General features: G+C 43.3%; 1 protein-coding gene across 3 annotated transcripts in view; it reads left to right on the forward strand.

Annotated features, from left to right (window-relative positions):
• XPO7 (exportin 7) overlaps window positions 1–22,290 on the forward strand; it is a 38,315-nt gene that overhangs the window by 13,625 nt on the left and 2,400 nt on the right. For all 3 annotated transcript variants that reach the window (XM_024747689.1, XM_024747690.1, XM_024747691.1), the window contains 18 exons: window positions 692–838; window positions 1,589–1,761; window positions 4,093–4,286; window positions 4,738–4,843; window positions 7,148–7,283; window positions 7,800–7,873; window positions 9,040–9,120; window positions 10,049–10,112; window positions 10,523–10,631; window positions 11,605–11,711; window positions 13,987–14,075; window positions 14,814–14,921; window positions 16,993–17,075; window positions 17,249–17,463; window positions 17,668–17,806; window positions 19,646–19,806; window positions 21,141–21,239; window positions 21,774–21,901. In XM_024747689.1, the coding sequence (XP_024603457.1) occupies window positions 692–838; window positions 1,589–1,761; window positions 4,093–4,286; window positions 4,738–4,843; window positions 7,148–7,283; window positions 7,800–7,873; window positions 9,040–9,120; window positions 10,049–10,112; window positions 10,523–10,631; window positions 11,605–11,711; window positions 13,987–14,075; window positions 14,814–14,921; window positions 16,993–17,075; window positions 17,249–17,463; window positions 17,668–17,806; window positions 19,646–19,806; window positions 21,141–21,239; window positions 21,774–21,901 (2,213 nt within the window). The remainder of the gene's footprint in view (window positions 1–691; window positions 839–1,588; window positions 1,762–4,092; window positions 4,287–4,737; window positions 4,844–7,147; window positions 7,284–7,799; window positions 7,874–9,039; window positions 9,121–10,048; window positions 10,113–10,522; window positions 10,632–11,604; window positions 11,712–13,986; window positions 14,076–14,813; window positions 14,922–16,992; window positions 17,076–17,248; window positions 17,464–17,667; window positions 17,807–19,645; window positions 19,807–21,140; window positions 21,240–21,773; window positions 21,902–22,290) is intronic.

A 22,290-nucleotide genomic window follows, 5' to 3' on the forward strand; every position in this document is an offset into this window, starting at 1 on the left:
CCTCTTTTTAAAAATTCATTTATTCTATCAAATTGTATGGAGCCACCTACCATGTGCCAGGGATTCAGTGGTAGCAAAACAAAACCTGCCCTCCTTCTCTAATAGAGGAGGACGTATGTAAGGAAACAAGTATGCTGGTGTAGTATGCAAACAGATGAAAAGTGTTTGATATAAGTATATAATAAAATACGTAAACATACTAATATAGGAGTATGTTTATTCTAGCAAAGATGATATAATATATGAAATATTTGTGTAACTTTGCTACTGTAGTTTAGCTGTGCTTATTGACAGATGTGAAAATAAAAATCTCATTACTTTTCATTTGATTGGTGGGAAGCAAACAGACCAGTCACATCTTAGATCGTGCCCATTTTCTGCCATTAATCAACTTTACAGCCCTGGGCAAGTAGTGTTGTCCTTCTGGGCTTCTGTTTCAGACTTTTCCAATTGAGGCTAATAACCCCATCTCACAGGATGATTATTATGGACAGATGAGATAATAGGTGTAATAATCCCTTTTAAAAGTGACTTTTTAAAAAATTGCTTTTAAACATTATACAAATGTGTCATTCTGAATGATGACCTGCAGCAGACTGCCCCCTCTCCTCATGCCATCCCAGATGTCATTCGGGAAGAAGTATAATGAACCACATTTTACATTTTATTTTCCTCCCTGTGCTGTCACCAGAGTTTATCAGACCCAAACAATTACCATGAGTTTTGCAGACTACTGGCCCGATTGAAGAGTAACTACCAACTGGGAGAACTAGTAAAGGTGGAAAACTACCCTGAGGTCATCCGATTGATAGCTAACTTCACAGTGACCAGCCTACAGGTTTGTCTTTGATTGCTTGTCCCTTTCTTCCTAAACATTGGAACCTCTTCTCTTACTCACTGGTTTTACTTAACCTCGTAAGAATTTTTTTTTCCCTTGGCAGAAGTGAATGTAAGTATAGGGCAGCCCTGCACAGAGTGCTTACTATTGCAGCCTACTCATTCACATTACAAAAGTTCAGGGAGTGTGGTCAGAGGAGCATGAGGGAACCGCAAAAGTAATATTTAGATTCAAGACTGGGAGAATTCCCTTGTAGTCCCCCAAAAAAGGCAAGATTGGAACAGGGAGCTGGGCAGAAGAGTGAAGAGAGACTCAGCGCCCTCTCTTAGTCATGTGTAGGCAGTAGTTCTCACAGGCGATGGCTTGCATCAAAATCATCTGGGGAGCTTGATGAGAAGTGCAGGTGCTTGGGTCCTACCCCCATAACTTCTGGCTCACTAGGTCCAGGGTGGAGCCTTGGCATCTCTGTTTCTAACAAGCTCTCCACGAGATGCTCGTGCTACTGATGTTTGAGAGCCAGTTACTCAGCCAGCTCAGAACAGCTCTTGTCACTGGATGTTTAACCTCTGAAATACCACTAAACACGTTAGACTAGTTGCCATGCACAGAACAAAGCCCATCAAAGTTTATCCTCCTCTCTTTTTTTTTTTTTTTAAGATAACTCTTTATCCTTTGTGTCAGATGGCATGGGACTAATGTATTCTGTACAAAAATGAGAACTATGCCTCCTACTCTCTTGGTTTTCCTTAGCATTGGGAATTTGCCCCAAATAGCGTGCACTATCTCCTGAGCCTATGGCAGCGGCTGGCAGCCTCCGTGCCATACGTGAAAGCCACAGAGCCACACATGCTGGAGACTTACACTCCTGAGGTCACCAAAGCCTACATCACATCCCGTTTGGAATCTGTGCACATCATACTGAGGTAAGGAAACCGGGCCAGCCTCCCTCTTTCCCCACAGGTATCCTGGCATCTGACTTGCCAGAGATCAAGACACCCAGTTGGCAAAAGCGTACTTGATATGAGTCATAATGGAGCTAACACCATAATGGGTATTTTTTTCACATTAGCACAATAGCTGAGGAGAGCATAAAGTCCAAAAGAAGAGTCTTTCTCTTTAATATCCTATTCATGTCCCTTCTTCACCAACCATAGCAGTATCTTTGAATACAAAGTATATCAGTATAATGTTTGTCCTTGCCAGTGATTTCCTTTAAACATGAGAGGAGCATTGATAAGCTATAGATGACAACAGTGTAAAATATAGGTGCTTAATGTGAACTTCTAAAGAAATAAGTAGATAAATAAGCTACACAATCCAGAGCTTACTAGAAGATGTAAGAATTCCAGGCAGCCGATCACTGACTGCATTATACTGACACGTGGTTTCTGTCTTCCTTGACTACTAACTGGACCAGAAATCTATAGTAAAGAAATGTCAGACCCTTTAGAAATGACCTATGTAAAATGGAGTTATTCTAGGGACTTCCCTGACGGGGAATGGTTTAAGACTCTGAGCTTCCTGCAGGGGGCATGGGTTCGATCCCTGGTCAGGGAACTGAGATCCCACCTGCTGCATGGCGTGGCCAAAAAAAAAAAAGAATGAGGCTATTCTTTGTGTAGGGACTTATCTGGTATACTTTTTTCATTGGCTATTTCTCAGGGGATTTACTTGGACTCTGAAGGTTTGGGGTGTTTTGGGTTTTTTTTAACTCAGATTCTTAATTTGCTCAGAATCAAATACTTTTTTTTTTTTTTTGCGGTACGCGGGCCTCTCACTGCTGTGACCTCTCCCGTTGCGGAGCACAGGCTCAGGACGCGCAGGCTCAGCGGCCATGGCTCATGGGCCCAGCCGCTCCACGGCATGTGGGATCTTCCCGGACCGGGGCACGAACCCGTGTCCCCTGCATTGGCAGGCGGACTCTCAACCACTGTGCCACCAGGGAAGCCCCAAGTACATTTAATTGTCATAAGAATTATAGTCTCAACTGTTTATGACTTGAATCATTTCAAAATCTGAGTATTTGTGAAGCCTGTTGGAAAGCACTGTTCTGTTAGCTTCATAGTTTCTATTCCTGAGGACTCAGCTAGTTTCAGCAAGGCCATGCTGGGGAGGGTTACATGTATGGGCTCTGGGCCCACGTAGCCGGTTAATAGCTGTGTACTCTTGGGCACAGTTGTAATGAGGATTAAATTACCATGTCCCGGCCTCGTGTGTGGGTCATGGTAAACGCACAGCTCTGAACTGCTTGCTGCTGTGGTGCTGCTGCTGCTGGGCTGTCATACGATGATGTAACAGTACATGGCGAACTTATGGTAAGACTTTCAAGTCTGGGAACCAGTGGATAAGGCAAGACCTAGTATAGAGCCACAGTGCCTCATCTGCATTTCTGAAATTTAAGATGTGAAAATTAATTTTTCTCATAAGTTTGGCACAAAAACTCATTTGGTGGCAAAGCTTGACATGTGCTGATACGAGACCAGTTATAGTCTTTTTTTTTTTTTTTTTGCGGTATGTGGGCCTCTCACTGTTGTGGCCTCTCCCGTTGCGGAGTACAGGCTTCGGACGCTTAGGCTCATCGGCCGTGGCTCACGGGCCCAGCCGCTCCGCGGCATGTGGGATCTTCCCGGACCGGGGCACGAACCCGTGTCCCCTGCATCGGCAGGCTGACTCTCAACCACTGCACCACCAGGGAAGCCCTATAGTCATTTTTTTTTAATTCTACTTCGTTTGACTATTCATAATATTTATACATTTTGCTACAGGAATATTGTATTTGACATGCCACAGCCCAGGGAGGGTTCATATTACATGGTAGAAGCATCATAATCCCTCCCTAAAATCTGAAGGTTTCTGAATTCCAAAACACATCTGGTCACAATGGCCTCACACAAGGGACGGGTTACTTGTAGTCACAAAGTTTACTATAGTCAGGAACAAACAAGAGGCTGAGAACCAAGAGCTTTTAGGGGTGAGAAGCATAGGACTGAGAGGATCATGGCAGACAAATGTTAAGCCACTGGGAATTGGAAGACTGGACACCAGTGGGCAGAGCATACCTACGGGAGACTGATGCTAGGTTGAGACACCTGCCTTCCACCTGTTCTTAACCTTCCTTCCTTGGTAAAAAGTGGGGTTGGGATCTGGGCCTCTACAACTGCACGGGGTGGATAAATGGAGAAGGAGAACTGCTGTGACGGAGAAATCAGTAGGCATATTTTAAGAGAGCGCCTTCCTTCTTCCCTTGGGAGTAGAGATGGACTGGAAGATCCCCTGGAGGATACAGGTCTGGTCCAGCAGCAGTTGGACCAGCTGTCTACAATCGGGCGCTGTGAATATGAGAAGACATGTGCACTCCTCGTGCAGTTGTTTGACCAGTCTGCCCAGTCCTATCAGGAGCTGCTGCAGAGTGCCAGCGCCAGCCCCATGGACATTGCAGTGCAGGAGGGTGAGTGGACAGTGGACTGGGCCTGGCAGAAGGTGCTGTCAGCACGCTTTCGCTCGTTGCTACCTCTCTTTCACCTTTCCCCCCGGAATTCTTCCATCATCAGTTAGCTCCATACACACAAAAGAATACTTGATAATAAATGCCACAGGGAACTGGGGAGGAGCACCTGAGATCACACCTGCGGCGGGCATGTTTCACTTTAAAGTACTGCACTGTAAAAATAACGGCCCTGTCGGATGGGGAGCCTTGGTTACCGACTGAATTCCGCCCTTGGCATCGCCCTTACCGGAGCAGAGGAGTAGCTGTTCTCTGCAAGAAAAGTTAAACTTTATGACTTTTTCAGTTTCTTGAGATTAAGGAAGCTCATAGTAAGAAATGAACCTCACAGTGTGGAATTTCTTCATGAAATGAACACTGGTGGTGACACTAATGGGTCTTCTTCCTGTTGCAGGAAGGCTGACGTGGCTGGTTTATATCATTGGTGCAGTGATTGGTGGCCGGGTCTCTTTTGCCAGCACTGATGAGCAAGATGCTATGGACGGTGAGCTTGTCTGTCGGTAAGTGCTCCCATGGAGGCTTCCTATTTCACTGCTATGACCCTCTCACCCCCTTTTGGGTTGTGAGACCAGGGAACCTGACATGCTTCTGTTAGTGCATTTCTCCCCATTTACAGAATATAAATATAATCTCATGAAGCTGATTGCCCATGAAGAACCGTTACAAGTTCAAATTCAAACCTTTTATTAAGTACAGCAACAACTATGCCTGCAGTCCTTACTAAAAAACCATCTGCAGTAATTCAGCAAAGGAAATGGTGGACATAGAATTAAGCATATTGGATACAGAGTGGAGAGTAGCTTTCAGTTCTGTTTAAGTGCAGCATCTCAGAGTTAATGAAATGTGGACTGCTTTTGCCTTACCAGAGTAAGTCTAATAGGAAGCTGTGGGTCTTCAGCTATCCCCAAAGATGGAATTACAGAATTTCTACAGCCTTTCAGATCTCTTGACCATACACTTTCCCTCATACAAAATCTCAAGTTACTTCGTGTCTGTGATTCTAATCTTACTAAAAACCTGTAAACGAGCATTTAGTGATTTCTGAAACTTTACTTAACGTAGAAATAAAAAGGCAGGACTTTTTAATAGCCTGCAGAGGTTCTCAAACCTTTTCTTCAGGACTCTTTACCTTCTTAAAAAGTATGGAGGCCCTCAAAGAGCTTCTGTTTATGTAAGCTATATCTATCGATACTTATTGTATTAGAAAGTAAAACTGAGAAGTTTTTAAAACATTTATGAATTTGTTTAAAAATAACAATAAGCCCATTTCATGTCAACATGTTTTTTTGTTGTTGTTGTTTGGTTTTTTTTTTTGCGTTACGCAGGCCTCTCACTGTTGTGGCCTCTCCCGTTGCGGAGCACAGGCTCCGGACGCGCAGGCTCAGCGGCCATGGCTCACGGGCCCAGCCGCTCCGCGGCATGTGGGATCTTCCCGGACCGGGGCACGAACCCGTGTCCCCTGCATCGGCAGGCGGACTCTCAACCACTGCGCCACCAGGGAAGCCCCATATGTTGTTTTTAATAACTATTTTTTCAGAAGAAGTGAATGAGAAAACTGGCTTTGTTTTAATGTCTGGCATAGTAGAAGTCAGCTGGATTCTCCTCTCTGCTTCTGCATTCAGTCTGTTGTGATATCACATGTCTTACAGCCTCTGGAAAACCTCACTGCATCCCTCATGTGAGAATGCGAGTGAAAGGGCAAATAATGTTTTAGTATTTTTATGAAAGTGGTTTTGTTACCTTGCAGAGAACTGCTACCCTGAAGGGTTCTAAACTTGCAGATGCTCTCCTTAGAGATAAACACATTTTAACATGATGCCTTAGAATTTATTGGTCCCCAGACATTTCAATCCATAATTTTTATTCTTATTCTGAAAATCCCCATTGGTCTCTTTCCACCCCCACTTTATCTATCAGATGCCTATCTGCCCTCAGGTGCCTTAATCCTGACTAAAGTCTCCACGGCATATCACACTGGCATTTTTTGAAGAGTTGATCAAAGATTTAATGAAGATGAACTCCAGTACCTTTCTGATTCTGTACGCTGCTGTGATACTGTGTGTCGTAACATAGATTGAGTTTAGACAGTGTCTCACGTACTGGTTCTCAACTTGAGTGTTCCAGCACGATGAATGAGTCCAGTTTGCTCATGACGCCAGAAATAGTCTGTTACCTATTTTCACTATCAAAACGCCAAATGACTCGCTTGTAATCGCATCATTCTTATTCATCCCAGCATTCCAGTATGCTTTCTTTTGAGGGGATGGGTGCAGGGAAGAGGGATGAAGTCACAGGTAGCATATCTGCTCGTGGTCCCTGGAAGTGTTACCTGCCTGTGAACATCGTCCTTCATGTGTCTCCTTTCCTTTTATGGCTCCATGAGAAAAAAGATTGAGAGCCACTGGTATTTAGTCCAACTGACCTCATTTTATAAATGAGGAAGTGGGGCTCAGAAAATAAATTGCTTTACTCAAGGTCTGACAGAAGTTTCAAGGATGACCATTACCCTGGTACTAGTGGTTTTTCCACTATTTTTAAGCAATTATGAGTTCTGCCTCCATCTACAGTCTCAGGCGACTGGAAGTTTTAAACATGTAACTGGTCATTCATACTCCTCGGCTGAGGTTCCTGTAGGTCAGAAATGGAGAATTTTGTTCCCTCAGTGGAGCTTAGAGCCTGCAGAGAATGTCTTTCCAATAGGTTGGGTGAGGAGAGGGGACGTGTGCCTATTTCAGGGGAGGTTGGTTTTCTGCAGTGACCAGGATATCCTGCTGTTGAGAGAATCATTGCTCTTCCACCTCTAGGGTGCTCCAGCTGATGAACCTAACAGACTCTCGCTTGGCTCAGGCGGGTAACGAGAAACTAGAATTGGCCATGCTGAGCTTTTTTGAACAGTTTCGTAAGATCTACATTGGGGACCAGGTGCAGAAATCCTCTAAGGTAACAGACTCTCAGTTGGCTCCATTTAGTTCTCACTTCTGGTTGTGGCATTTCTGATTAAGAGAAATGACAGAGAGCAGTTTAGATACAATCTCCAGATTTCATGTATCAGGATAAACCAAATAGTTCCTCTTGGTCTGTAGAATTTGGGGAGACTCATCAAAAAATTGGGTCCATTTTTCTAGTACTTCATGTGCTTAATAAATGACCAGTCAAAACATCTGTTGGTCTCCCCCAAATTGGCAATTCTCAGTCTCTGTACATGAGTTGATGTTCAGAACAACAAAAGGTTTTGACAGTCTTTTTGTAATTTCAGGGTTGAAGATAACTCAGCATCTATCCAGTATTTAGTAATACTTAGAAACTAGCTCATTCCTTCAGTAAAGACTTCCCCAGCATTGTTGTCCATTTTCTTCTTATATCTTAGGCTCCTGAACGAGGACAAAACAATACTGGGATATGATTTTTCTAATCCATATTTTCTGGTTACTTTCTCTTCCCTAAACACACCACCAGCTGTACCGCCGACTCTCAGAAGTTCTGGGCTTGAATGATGAGACCATGGTCCTAAGCGTCTTCATAGGAAAAATGTAAGTGTTTTGGCTTGCCATCAGCAAGAGTCCCTTGCAATCCTGTTGCAACTGTAAGATGTGATCTTGGCATTGTGCTGCCAGTGCCTTGGTATTCCAGCATTGATCGTTTGCGTCAGAAAATTGTGCATTTGAGTGTGTGACAAGCTGTGCTTAGAGATATGGCCCGGCCCCAGAGCATTCCAGGCTTGTACAGGCAAGGATTTCATTTTGTTCACACGGAATCTCATCTACAGCCTCTGGAATCACGGGTGAAGCCCCGCCATGGCATTAGCAAAACAGACCTTCCTCCCCAGCGACTGGTGCTCAGCTCCTCACCAGATCACCCTGCTGCCAGGATGCCCAGAGTGGGCTTTCACTTTCTGGCACTGATTTCCACTAGGTGTGCCCCCAGGAGCAGAGCCCCTCTCTAAAACAAGGCTTACTCCTCTCAAGAAGCATAACACCCTTCGAGAGTCTTGAATCTCCAAAATCTAGTGCTATTGTTTGGATTGTCATCAAAGTTGGAGCTCCTGATTGGCCCTTTTTTGTTTTTTTGTTTGTTTGTTTGTTTGTTTTTTAAGTTATGCCCCTTTGTTTACATTTCCCCCTTTTTAGGAGCTCAATTTCTCAAAGCACACATTAGGAGCCAAATAAATATATTACCCAGGGCTGTGTGCAGTGTGACCTTTTGCCTCCTTCCAACCATCCCAATCCTAAACACTCGTATCCATGAGCTGGTTAATCATTTAAGATGAAAAAAGCAAAGGGGGTCTAAAGGACTCTGCCAGCCAAGAACCCAGAAGCAAGGGCTACTAGAATTCTGCAGCTGACAGTGGATGGTGCAGGTGCAGAATTGCATACGTCTGCATGTTATCACTGCCGCAGAAATCTCTTACCCTTGCTGCAGAAATCAGCCCTGGAGTGCCCCAGAATTCCAAGGGCCTGGGTATGGGCCAGTGTAGCTTTGGAACCAAGTAGTGAAGATTATCTGAAGGATAATTTTTCTAGTCAACCAAATGTAAGTACGGAGATTTTATACCCATTTTTTGTGGTTGTGATGTCTGTGAATTGGTGATGCAGATGTGTGGTGATTCTTGATGGATGATTTTCTTCTTCTCCCAACTCTCAAAGATACCAGGCATATCAAAAGTGTCTCCTGCTTTTTTTTTCTTTTTGTCCTCCAGCATCACCAACCTGAAGTACTGGGGCCGTTGTGAACCAATCACCTCCAAGACACTACAGCTTCTCAATGACCTCTCCATTGGATATCCTTTTCTAAGCTGGCTTCTGGGCGAAACGGGAACTGTGGAGTGCCACAGTCTTAGAAATCATGGCCTCCTCCATTTCTCTTTTAATTTAGCTGTATGTGTACTTAAGTATCTTCCATTCTCATAGGAACCAAAGACAATACCCAAACAGAATCCAGGAATATATAATTCCAGACCCTAAAAAATGAGCCAACCGACAAGCTAATAGTCTACCACAGATTTATTCCTGTCTGTCTCTAAGATCCAGAAATACCCAACAGGTCTGTCTGATAGGTACACACTCTTTGTAAACAAGGTTTTAGCATAGGTGGCAGCAAAGTCCATCTGAATTTTTCTATCAGCTTATAGGTAGAAGCCGCCTGATTACAAACTTTGCAATAAAAGTAGCCACTGCACTTCCTTTTGACTTGGACTCAGTCTGCTGTAAAGGTTGAATTGCTCTAAGACAGCCTTTCACAACCAGGGGTCTGCAAGAGAAGTAAACCCTATAAAAATGATCTGAGTGACTTTTTTCTCGGTTCTCCCAAAAATCGTACATAGCTAGTCTCATTCTAAACGCCTAGGAGAGAGGTTAATTCACCACACAGTGGATGCCTGACGTGGGCTTTAGGGCTTAATTCTCTCTTAGAAGCCCCATTGAGAAAAGCTACTCTAGGATATCATGATTCTTGGGGGAAACTGCTGAGTTTTATCTCTTTTCTTACAGATAGGACTTTGGTATGGGTATTCTCTCACTAATCAGTTAAATTCTGCTTAAAAGAGAACACCTGTTTTTCCCATTTGGCAGTGTCATACTCAAATGGTTAAGAAAAATAAGATAGCTGGGTATGGAATTCATAGTACTCTAACCTAGAAAGTGCTCATCCTGCATTACAGATTCTTAGTTTGCATCACACTTTCCTTGACCCTCTTCCTTTGCCTTTACATACAGTAGTGTAAGGAAACTAGTGAAGCTGAGTGCGGTACAGTTCATGCTGAACAATCACACGGTGAGTGGTTGAGCCCCTCTTCCTGGTTCTGCTCTCCAGCCACACACACACTCTCTCAGCAAACAAGGGAGATGTTTAAGTTGAGCTCCTCGGCGCTGCTGCCGCCAAAGGCTGTGCCCCGACTCCTGTCACACTGCCAGGTTACACTTACTGTCGTGAGAGCTGCTGTTTGGGATCCAGATAACCTGAGTTATGGTGAAGTCACCGACTGTTACTCACATGGAGATAAGTTAGTTGTAGGTAACAATAACAATAGTTTTTTTTAAAAAATTTTAATACCCCTTACACCCTTAAGGAATGATAATAGAGCCATTAGCTTGAAAGGGCTCAGTAATTCTGAAATTACTGGCTAGCATTCTACCTCTGACCCATGTTTTTATCTTTTTAACTTGTGTTCTTTTTTTCAATAGAGCGAGCACTTTTCATTTTTGGGTATTAACAATCAGTCCAACCTGACAGACATGCGGTGTCGAACTACCTTCTACACAGCACTTGGGCGTCTCCTCATGGTGGATTTAGGTACTGCAATAAGTCCTAGAGGCTCGTGAAGTAATCTGGCATGGTTCTAAATTTTCACTTGAGGCTAGAAAACTAGATGTGGGGGAGGTCTTTTTTGTTGTTTCAACAGTAACAAAACTAGCTGAAATAACAGTCTGATTTCACCAAGAACAGATCATGCTATCATGGTCCCTGTAACTGGAAGAGAAAAACAGTATGAGTCTGAAGTTTTCATTTGATGTGCAGTGGTTCTAAAATTCTTTTCATAATTCTCATCTATAAAATAAGGGAATTGAGAATTCCTAAATGCATCTTGTTAGCCAGATAATCCCCTCCTCCCACACTGAGGTGCAACCCACCTGAGCCGGCCAGCACTCCTCAGTACCCACTTCACTGGCACACGTGAACCAGGAGGGCTTAAGCACCTTTCTGGCTCTGGTTGTGATATTAGCAGTTTGGGCTCAACTTATAAACTGAAGCTTAATAGTATCATAATTTTTTAGCTATTTAAATTTAATCCTACTAAAATTACATTATAAAACCTTCTATATTTACGAAAAATTACTTAAAAAAACAAAAAGAAAGGTATAAAAAGAGGGGCCTCCACAAGCGCCTGATTCAAGTTCAAGTCTCATCTAGTTCTCATACCCCAGCCTCAGTCCTTTCTCAACTGACTGTAGTTCTCAATTAAGGAAACATAAGCAACATAGTACGCTGTACACATCAGAATCTCCGATATTGAATCTCAGTATTGAAAAAATTGGGGCATTCCCGGACTAGATGATTTCTGCCGTGATGATTTTTCTAGTTTAAAAATTATTTCTATACATACATTTTATTCTGAAATTGCTACTAGTACCTATTGGGATTATCAAGGGACCCCCTCTGAATTATCCTTGGGTCTGCTCCTCTGTCATACCATCTTATTTTCCATGCATACACAGCCTTGCGTTTTTTTCTATTGGGGTCACACCCCGGCTTGTTTTCCTTGCAGGAGAGGATGAAGATCAGTACGAGCAGTTCATGCTGCCGCTCACAGCAGCGTTTGAGGCTGTGGCCCAGATGTTTAGTACTAATAGTTTCAACGAGCAAGAGGCAAAGGTGAGTCCTTCACCCACTGACTGATCAGCTTCTGGTTGAGGGCAGTCCCTGAGAGAGACTGGATTGGGCAGCACTGCAGAAAATAGTGCTTATCCATAAATTTCCCACTAATTTAGCTTTTTACTCAATCTCTTGGACTCCAAGGATTTTGAAATAGAAGAACCAGTGTAAGTTTATAAACTCTATTTTTATGTTGAAGTGTGTTCTTAAACAGCCCTTAGGATTTTTTATCTAAGTTTTTAAATGTATTAGCATCAAGTTATTTTATGTTTTCTCATTGCCTTTTTAATCTCTGTTGTATATTTAGTTACGCCCCCTTTTCATTTTCAATACTGCTTATTAGTGCTTTCTCTTTTTTCTAGACGACTTGCCAGAGATTTGTTACTTTTTGCTTTGTTTTAGCTCCATTTTATCTGTGTTTTGTATTTCATTCATTTCTACTCTTTATCTTCATACTTTTTCCTTGGTGTTTATTCTGTGGTTGTAACTTCTTAACTTTTCAGCCCTTCTTTCCTAATGTAATCATTTAAAACTATAAATATCCCTCTAGGTGTATTATTCCACTAGTGTTTTTTGGTTTTGGTTTTGGTTTTTTTAATTGGCATAAAACTTAGTGTCTTAGCCATTTTTAAGTGAATGGTTTAGTAGCATTAAGTATATTCATATTGTTGTGGAACAGGTCTCCAGAATCCACAAGTTTTGATATGTAACATTTTCCATTAGCATTCAGTTCTCTGTATTTTCTAATTTCCATTAAGATTTCTTCTTTGACCCACGAGTCATTTAGAAGGGTTTGTGAATTTCCATACAAATGGAATTTTAAAGTTACCTTTAGTTACTGATTTCTGGCCGTCAGGATGGTCATTTCTTGGTTTTTTGCTTTCCTCATCATCTTTTTACTTCATGCACACCTGCTCTCTTTACCTATAGATCTCTGTACCAAAACCAGAAAACATTAGACTATTAATATTTGTAGGACTTTTTTGCAGTGTTCATAATGACACTGATACTGAATTTTAGACCCACCAAATAGCTCAGGGGTATTGCCCCCCAAAATGCCAGACTTTACCTGACATTCTAAAATTCTCCTTTTTCATCTTTAGAAAGCCTCTTAGTTTTCTCTCTCCAGATTAGCAGGGAAGTCAGAGAACAACACCATTTGCCTGACTCGCTCCTCTTTACTCCAGCGTGCTGGGGTCTGAGATGGGTACCATTCAAAGCTAAGGTTAATGTGGAACAGATCAATAACAGGATAGAGTATCAACCACTGTCAAGGATAAGTGAGGGATATCAGTGAATATCAGCCCTTTCCCCCATCAAAAAACAAGTAAAGAACCACCTTGGCCATGAACTACAACCATCACCATATCTCTGTCATGCCTCATATAACAAGTCTTTTAGATTGCCCATGTCTTAGACTTAAAATTGAGCTTATGGTTATCTGTTCAGGAATAGAACTGTTTGCTTAAAGCAGACTGTTAGCAGAAGTGCAGACATTTTTGATAAATGAGTCAGGATACCCAACTGTGCCTACTGATGACTGTTAGCTTTTGAAAGTGCTTTTATTGCTGTTCAGAGCCCACTAGTAAAAGTTCTACTGGGAAAGAGAGCACTGGATTTGGAGTCTTGGTGTTATAAGTCCTAATCCTGGCCCTCTTGCCACCTGCCAGCACAACTATGGGCAAATTATTTGACCTCATTGGGTCTCACTCTTTTTTCTGTAAAAGTATAGTATTAGTACTTTTATAGGTCCAAGATCCGGCACATCAGTCTAATTTCCAGACACCCCAACCAAAGGGCAGATACCTGTAGACTCTTGTCTTGCTTCTGGCGGAGTCTACATGTGCATTCCTGTGGCGCTGGCACCTTTGTAATTAGATGTGGACCAGACCTTTAGGAATATGCCTCTTCTCCCTCTTCTTGTATGTACTTTTTTGCCTTTTTTTTCCCTTATTCTTCTTGAATAAGCTTTTTTGCTTTTCTACTTTTTACATATGATTTATCACATTAATGTCTTAAAATTTTATCAGCCTCTATTTCTGCCATGATGGGCCAGGAACCATCCCTTTCTCTCGGTATAAAAAGCTTCCAAAACTAATTTTCCAAGTGAAGAGATTCCATTCTAGTATGGAAGAGATCGATTGAGAATATTTGGGAAGGAGTATTTGTTGAATGATGGGAGGAAGAATTTGATTACAGATATGTGAAATCCCCATCAGGTGGTTACAGGTTTGGTTTTTCTTGTATCTTAACGTATTTTTGCCTTCTACTACAGCGAACTCTAGTTGGCCTAGTAAGAGACCTGAGAGGGATAGCTTTCGCCTTCAATGCCAAGACCAGCTTCATGATGCTGTTTGAATGGATGTATCCTAACTCAAACTAGGAGCGTACCACAGCAAGCCTTGACTGGAGTGTGAATGGGTGATGAAGTCATCAGGGAAGGTGGGGGGAAGGAGTTGTGAGGCAAAAGAAGGTGAAGAGTTACCCAGAAGGCCTGCCATATGTCTTGTAAGCTGTCATTCCACAGTGGTCCAATAATATGATGCCGCCTGCTTTGGCCACTGAGATTGGGAAATGAGTGAGGTGGCTTCGCAGTTTCTCTTTTGGGTCCCAGTTATATAAATGCCTGTGGAATTGTCGCGTGGGAATTTTGCTACACTTAGAAAAGAGAGACATTACAATCTACAAAAAAAAGACAGCTGTACTAGGAATTAGAAAGTCTGACCTTACTAACTTCATAACCTTGAACAAATCACCTCAAATCTAAGTGCCTCTGTCTCTCGGATAGTTGGGTAAAGGAACTAGCTGCTTCCCTGTCACATCACAGAAGTGGTAAGAGGACAGAACAATATGAAATACATTGTGCTCCTCAGAAGAAAGGCATTATGTAAATTACAATGTGTCATTAGATGCCTATTACGAGTGAAAGGACACACATCGCTTTAGCACCTTCTGGTTAGAAAGACTCTTAAGATTAGCAAGCAAGAGACGGGAAATTAGAGAACTGGGATTTGGCAGATTGTGCTTGACCAGTGCTGAGAAATTACTGTAAGTTCTGTACCTTTCTGGATTCAGAATTCTTCCTTAGCTTTTCATTTACAGCTACCCATCCTACATGCCAATTCTCCAGCGGGCAATTGAGCTATGGTACCATGATCCAGCCTGTACCACACCTGTGCTCAAGCTAATGGCTGAATTGGTTCATAATAGGTAAGCAGGGAGATTTTCAAAGGGTACAGCTGCCCTTTTATCTGAGAGATCCCTAAGATAATTTGCTTTATCTAGTGTTTTCAGCAGATTGTGGAAGATACTAAGATTCACTGCTATCAAAATTTGAAAACCTCTAAAAGATTATAGTGTATGTTTTTATTTGTTTGAAAGAAAGGTGTCCCCAACCACACAATGCAATAGCTGCATGCAGGAAATAAGTCACTTTAAAAAGAGTCTCAAGGGGCCTCCCTGGTGGCGCAGTGGTTGAGAGTCCGCCTGCCGATGCAGGGGACGCGGATTCACACTCTTAAGAGAAGTGAATTTGGCAACCAAAATTCTGATTTCCCTGCCCACATGTATAAAAGTTAACATTTAGTGATGGTGCCACGTCCATCACATTCTATAGTTCACATTTCATAGAGACTATTGAGAGGGATGCAGACATGTTAGAACACTCTTTCTGCAGAAAGGGATTTGTTAGGCAGATTACAGCTGGATTGGTAAAGATTTATCTTAAAAGTGAGAAAGGGGCTTCCCTGGTGGCGCAGTGGTTGAGAGTCCGCCTGCCCATGCAGGGAAATACCACATTTTAGATTTGCCCAGCAACTTAAGAATGGAAAGGAAAGAAAACTCTAGCACCTTGACTTCACTAGGATTTCAGGTCTGTATCTGCCTCTTAAGGCACCCTGAGAATTAATAATTTTTAAAACTGTCTTAGTGAAGAAGTGGGTAATATTCATAGAAGCTATAGCCTCCCATGAGGCTTATAGTTAAGACTTATTCATTTATACAATAGACATTTAAGAACATCTACTCTTTGCCACTTAGGTACTTTCATATCTATTGTGCCAGACAAAACCTCTGCCCACTTAGATGTTGCATTCTGGGGGGATGACAGTAAAAAAAAAAAAAAAAAAAAGTGTGGAAGATAATTTCAGACAGTGGTACATGCTATGAAAAGTTAAATAAGGTAATAAAACACAGGGGAATTGGAAGGAGAGAAGGCCTCTCAGGAAGGTAATATGAATGAGCAGAAAGATTCTGGTATCCCTGCAAGGATAAGGGGGAAAAGCATTCTAAACAGAAAACAACTGCAGAGGTCCCAAGATGGGATGAACTTGCTGGGACTTGAGACAGCAGAACGCCACTGGCTGGAGCCTGGTGAAGGAGGGGAGGTCAAGGTAGGCGACGAGTCAGACAGATAGTGTGGTGACTTAGTACAGCAGTAGTGAAGAATGGCGTGTACTCTCATTACACGGGAAGCTACTGGAGTATATTAAGCAGGAATTAAAATGATATCATTGACATTATTTAAAGGTCTCATTCTGGCTACATGTGGAGAATGAGACTACAGGGGCAGGAGTGGAAGCAGAAGGACCACACAGGAGACGGGTGGGTTCAGGGCATATTGTAGAGCTGGCTCTTGATGGATTCTACGTAGGGAGGGGAGGAAGAAAGAATCCAGAGGACTTCTGGGTTTGAGACCTTAGCAGCCATGAGGTCCTCACGCTCATTAAGCAGTAGAACAAACCAAGGAGGAGGAGCTCTGGTCTAGGGCACAGTCAGGAACCCAAAACTCAGGTGGTTGACATTGTCTGCCCTCCTGACCTCACTCCCCTTCTAACATTCTCAGTTCCTTTACAGCTTCTCCTCTTCTAAAGTGGACACGATGCTCGTACCCCTCCTTCAGTTGCTACTGAAGCTGTAAAGGTGAATGTAGATTAAAGTCCGAAGGGATGTGAGTTAGTATGACCCAGAAGTGACTGTGATAAAAGCTAAACTTTAAGCAAATTGAGAATTTTAAGAGAATAATTTTATCTACTGCCTCATTTTCTTTGTTTCTTTTAAACGTTTTCAGCTTGAGCAGAACTTGAATCTAGTATGTTGGTCTTCAAGATACAAGCTACATCACTGGTTATCTTGGGTTAACTTGGTTATTTCACATTAGGATAAGTAATCTGCATGTCTTCGTGCAAAAAGTATCACCTAACGTACTCAGGGGAGAGCCTGAGGTAGCCTAGTCTTCCAGCAACATACCTCTGACTTTGTCTCCTCTGTGTTCTCTGCTCAGATCCCAGCGACTCCAGTTTGATGTCTCTTCCCCCAATGGCATCTTACTCTTCAGAGAAACCAGCAAGATGATAACAATGTATGGTAAGTGCTTAAGAGGAGCAGAACCCTAGAAGTGAGTTCCAGCTCAGTCACCACTCCGCACTGTGGGTCTCATACGCTTGTGTCACAGCGCCAGCTGGTGCCAAGAGGATTGAGGCAGTATGTGAGCTGTCAGTTACCACATGATTGAGTAAATCCGTATCTTGTCTACTCAGGCAATCGCATCCTGACACTAGGAGAGGTCCCGAAGGATCAGGTCTATGCGCTGAAGCTCAAGGGCATCTCCATCTGCTTCTCCATGCTGAAGGCTGCTCTCAGTGGGAGTTACGTCAATTTTGGAGTCTTCCGTCTCTATGGGGATGACGCCCTGGACAATGCTCTACAGACCTTCATCAAGCTGCTTCTCTCTATTCCCCACAGCGACCTCCTGGTAAGCCCTAAGCGTCGTTGACGGGATCCGAGCCCTACGTCATGTCGGTAGATTGAATGTTTCTCTGAAGAACTAGAAGCTGGCTCCACCTAGGTCTTCTGTCTTCCCGTCTGAAGGGAGCTAAGCTATTTTATTGAAGATCTTGGTCCACACATGCTGAGGTACACAGCAGCTAAGCCGATCTTCATCCTCCTTCTCCCACAGGATTACCCCAAGCTCAGCCAGTCTTACTATTCACTACTGGAAGTCCTGACCCAGGACCACATGAACTTTATTGCAAGCCTGGAACCTCATGTCATCATGTATATTCTCTCTTCCATTTCTGAAGGACTTACTGCACTTGGTAAGCACCTGGGTGGGCGGGCGGGTGAGTTGGTTGGTTGGTTTTTTACCACTTAGCTAAACAGAAGGGAGAGTCTTGCCCCAGCATCCAAAAGGATTACTGCTTTGGGGAGCGCATCCTAACAACAGAGTGTATAGTTCACGGGTACGTTCTCAGGCAGCAAATACTTAGTGATGCCCTCCTGTGGACCAGGCACTGTGCTTGGCACTAAGGGTACAGTAATCAGTCCTTGTCCTTTAGGAGCTTTTTATCTGGTAGATGAAATAGACATGTAAACGGACAACTGCCTGTTTACCACCCTTACCTGTGTACACACAGCAGTAGGGTAAGTACGGAGTGCTGTGGGAGGGCTCGGGAAGAATACCTAAACTCCTGGCTTTGAGGAGGTAGGGTCCTGCAAGGCTGGCTGCAAGAGTTGGCATCAAAGCGTAAACCTAACAGGTGAACCGGCGTTATCAGATTAGTGGAGGAAGACGCTTCCCAGCAGCAGGAACCGCAAGTACTAGCACCTGTTGGCAAAAAAAACCCCAGGAAATCCAGATGGCTGGCACACTCGTGCAGAAGAGAAGAGGGGGAATGAAGTGAAGCCAGAGGGAGAGAGAGAAGCAGGGGCAAATCTGGAGATCACAAAGGCTGCCCTTAAGCCATATCAGTATGTTTGGGTTCTCTCCTTAGGGCAGTGGAAGGTTTTACACAGCTAGCTCCATAAGTTTTTTCATCCTGTTCTACCTGGTTCTTGTCAACCATTTTGTTACCAAGCTGCATTCCAGCAGTCTTAGTCAGTGTGTATGTGTTCAGAGAATACAGTACATTTTTATCTTAGGCTGAGCAAAACATAAATAGGAAGATTAAGTCAACTGCAAAATAATCACGAAATATTGCAAATGCACAGAGAATGCCTTTGGATTGTCCGCTGTGGTGAGTTAGCCACACCTCTGCTCTGGGCCACTTCTTTGATACGCACTTACCTCCAGCAGGGGGCGTAGCCGTATCTAGAACAGTCCAGCCAGGGTATCAGACCCTGCTTTGGAAGGCTGTTTTTTAGCTTCTTGAAAATAGAGGGACCTCTGCATGAACGGAAGCAGCATGCTTTACTGTTTTAGGCCTGTGGCCTGTGCCTCACCTAGTCAGCTCTGTCTGCAGGCTGTGCTGCAGTGTCCCCTTAATAAAATGAACAGACAAGTCTGCAGCTTCCCACCGCACGCTCCCCCGGAGATGCTACAGATAAACAAATAGTACAGCGCCCCACTGCAACGAACTGTAGGTGTTGATAGGCTGTATTAGTTTAGTGACAGTCCCCCAGGTAACTCAGAATATGGGCTCACACCTCAGACTTGGATTCTAATCACAGCTCTTCCAGTGACTAGCAGTGTGACCTGGAGGCAAGTCAACATAACCTCTCCAAACTTCAGTTTACTCATTGGTAAAATGGAACACCTACCTCCTGGAGTTCTCAAGAGGATAAAATAGAGATGATAACCTGTAAAGTCCTTGGCACAATGTCTGGCACAATAAAAAATACTTGCTATATTGTAAGCTATTTGATATTTTTTATGAAGCATAAGACATAAATCCACAGCACGTTGAGTCAATAATTTCAATATTGTTTATACTATTACCTATCATGACAGGCTCATTTTCAAACTTAGAATTGGACCTTGCTGTATGATGAGGGTGAGAGGTTAATAGGCAGCATCCCAAGCCGTGGTCTTGGCTGCACTGACCACAGTGCCCAGTCTGACTGGGGACCTCTGTGGGATCTCAGCTACGGGCAACTCATGTCACCATGAGCAGCTCAGTATCTCTGCTCTATTCCACCCCTCCCCCTCTTTCTTCCAGACACCATGGTATGCACAGGCTGCTGCTCCTGCCTGGACCACATTGTGACATACCTCTTCAAGCAGCTTTCACGTAGCACCAAGAAGAGGACAACGCCCCTGAACCAGGAGAGTGACCGCTTTCTGCATATCATGCAGCAGCATCCAGAGATGATCCAGCAGGTAAGGAGCATGAGGGCTAGGAGGCAGTGCGGGTGTCCCACGGTGGGAGAACCTCTCTGTGAGAGAGGAGAGGCCAAGCAAGATGAAGAGGCTGGCTAACATCTCACCTGGTTAATGCTGCCAAGGTGAATTTTACACCTTAAAATTGCAGTGGATTTTCAGTTACCTGAGTAATCACTGGATATGGATATAGAAAATCTGAAAAAATCAAATTATAATTGTTCTCCGAGTGTCACACTAACCCCCATGCCTTGGGCCTGTCCCGTGAGCACTATCCTCCTTCCGTGACAGTGACTTTGCTCATCCATTGCTGTAAATGGAGCGTGAGTTAGCAGTATCCAGCTGTAAAACTTGTACTGCCACTTGCAAAACAGAAACAAGAGTGCAGGACAGGGAATTTCCTGGCGGTCCAGTGGTTAGGAGTCCAAGCCTTAACTGCCAAGGGCGTGGGCTCATTCCCTGATTGGAGAACTAAGATCCCCGCAATCCTCATGGCACGGCCAAAAAAAGATTGTACCACCTTTGCTTTCAATTTAAAAAAAAAAAAAAAAAAGAGGGGCTTCCCTGGTGGTGCAGTGGTTGGGAGTCCGCCTGCCGATGCAGGGGACGCGGGTTCGTGCCCCGGTCCGGGAAGATCCCACACGCCGCGGAGCGGCTGGGCCCGTGAGCCATGGCCGCTGAGCCTGCGCGTCCGGAGCCTGTGCTCTGCAACGGGAGAGGCCACAACAGTGAGAGGCCCGCGTACAGCCAAAAAAAAAAAAAAGTGCAGGACAAAAAGAGATAACTGACCACGTGGAGATCAAACCATATGCTTACCATTATTTGTATGCAACATCTTTTCAAAAATAAGATTTGCAGGAATATACCAGATAAAAATACATAAGGAAAAAGAATCAATGGAAGTAGACTTTTAGCCAATAATATTTTAACCAATCTCATCTTTGTCTACGTTGTTCTCTAAAGGAGTAGTGAACGTTCCCAAAATGTTATAAAGCTCTCTCTTCTGCGAAAAGATCCTGGGAGCTATAGTGCAAGGTGATTTTGCCTATTATAATCATTTACTTGACCCATCCCATTACCCACAAAACTCTAGGTTAACTGGAAAGGCCCATTTTTAATTGAATTTTCAAACCAATTTAAAGAACAAGAAAGGAAATATCTTAGAAACAAAACTTACCTTGTAATAGAAGATTTAAATGAAGCTTCATGAAATATTCGTCTGGTTTACTCTAGATAGAAAAGACTTCAACCTAATAAACACCTCTGTTTGGAATCTGTAATTCTATCTTGAGTAGCCACACACTAGGTCACTGCCTCAGATTCTCCATTTCCAGATGCTGTCAACGGTGCTGAACATCATCATCTTCGAAGACTGTAGGAACCAGTGGTCTATGTCCCGACCCCTACTCGGCTTGATACTACTTAATGAAAAGGTAAGAGAACAGCTCCCTGGTGTCCAGGGCACTGAGAAACACTTACAGCGACACCCTACGGTGGCGAAAGAGGGAAAGTGGCCCATTCTCTGAGCATGTCCTATTCATGCTCTGAACAGCATATAATCACTTAACGGTTAGAAGTCAGCACCTGTGGCAGTTCAGACAAAAGGGAAAGGATGAGGAAGTGTGACAAGGAGAGAAGATGCCTAGAGATCAGAGCACCTAAGGCCTAAGTTCTAGTTCCAGCTCTGCCATAAACAGACATAAGTCTAGAGATTCCTATAAAAGAAGAATCTGGATCAGATGACCCCCACAGCATTTACAAATTTAAAGTTCTAGATTTTTAAGTAAGATAAAGATATATTATCCTACAGGTGCTTGCTTGAACTTTAAAAATAACCAAGTATCCAATTTTAATAGATAATCCATTTGTTGGAGGAGAACACTCCTTCCACTCTACAGATGATGGAGGGCTAGTCAGCCTTTCCCCATCTTCTCTCCTTACTGCCCCCCCCCCACTTTGCCCTACAGTATTTTTCTGACCTAAGGAACAGTATCGTGAACAGCCAGCCACCAGAGAAGCAGCAGGCTATGCATCTGTGTTTCGAAAACCTGATGGAAGGCATTGAGCGAAATCTTCTAACGAAAAACAGAGACAGGTGAGTGTGGAAGGCTCTGGCAAGAAACCCTAGGCAAGTGTTACTTTTCAAATCACTGAAATGAGGGAGACTCCTTAAAAGTCTTTTAGAGGCCGTCTAAAGCAGTGCTGCCCAATAGAAAAGCAAGCCACAAAGTAATTCTAAATTTTCTAGTTGCCACAACTAAAAAGGGTAAAAAGAAACAGACAGCATTCATTTTAATATATTTTATTTAACCCATGTATCCAAAATAATGTGTCCATGTGTAATCAATATTTTTAAATTGAGAATTTTAAGATTCTTTTTGTTGTACTGAGTCTTCAAGATCCTGTGTATTTTACACTGAACAGGGCATCTCAATTCATATGCTACCTTTTTTTTTTTTTTTTTTTTTTTTTTTGTTCGCGGGC

This window comes from Neophocaena asiaeorientalis, unplaced genomic scaffold (genome assembly GCF_003031525.2).
Source record: "Neophocaena asiaeorientalis asiaeorientalis breed wild unplaced genomic scaffold, Neophocaena_asiaeorientalis_V1.1 scaffold429, whole genome shotgun sequence".
NCBI lineage: Eukaryota > Metazoa > Chordata > Mammalia > Artiodactyla > Phocoenidae > Neophocaena > Neophocaena asiaeorientalis.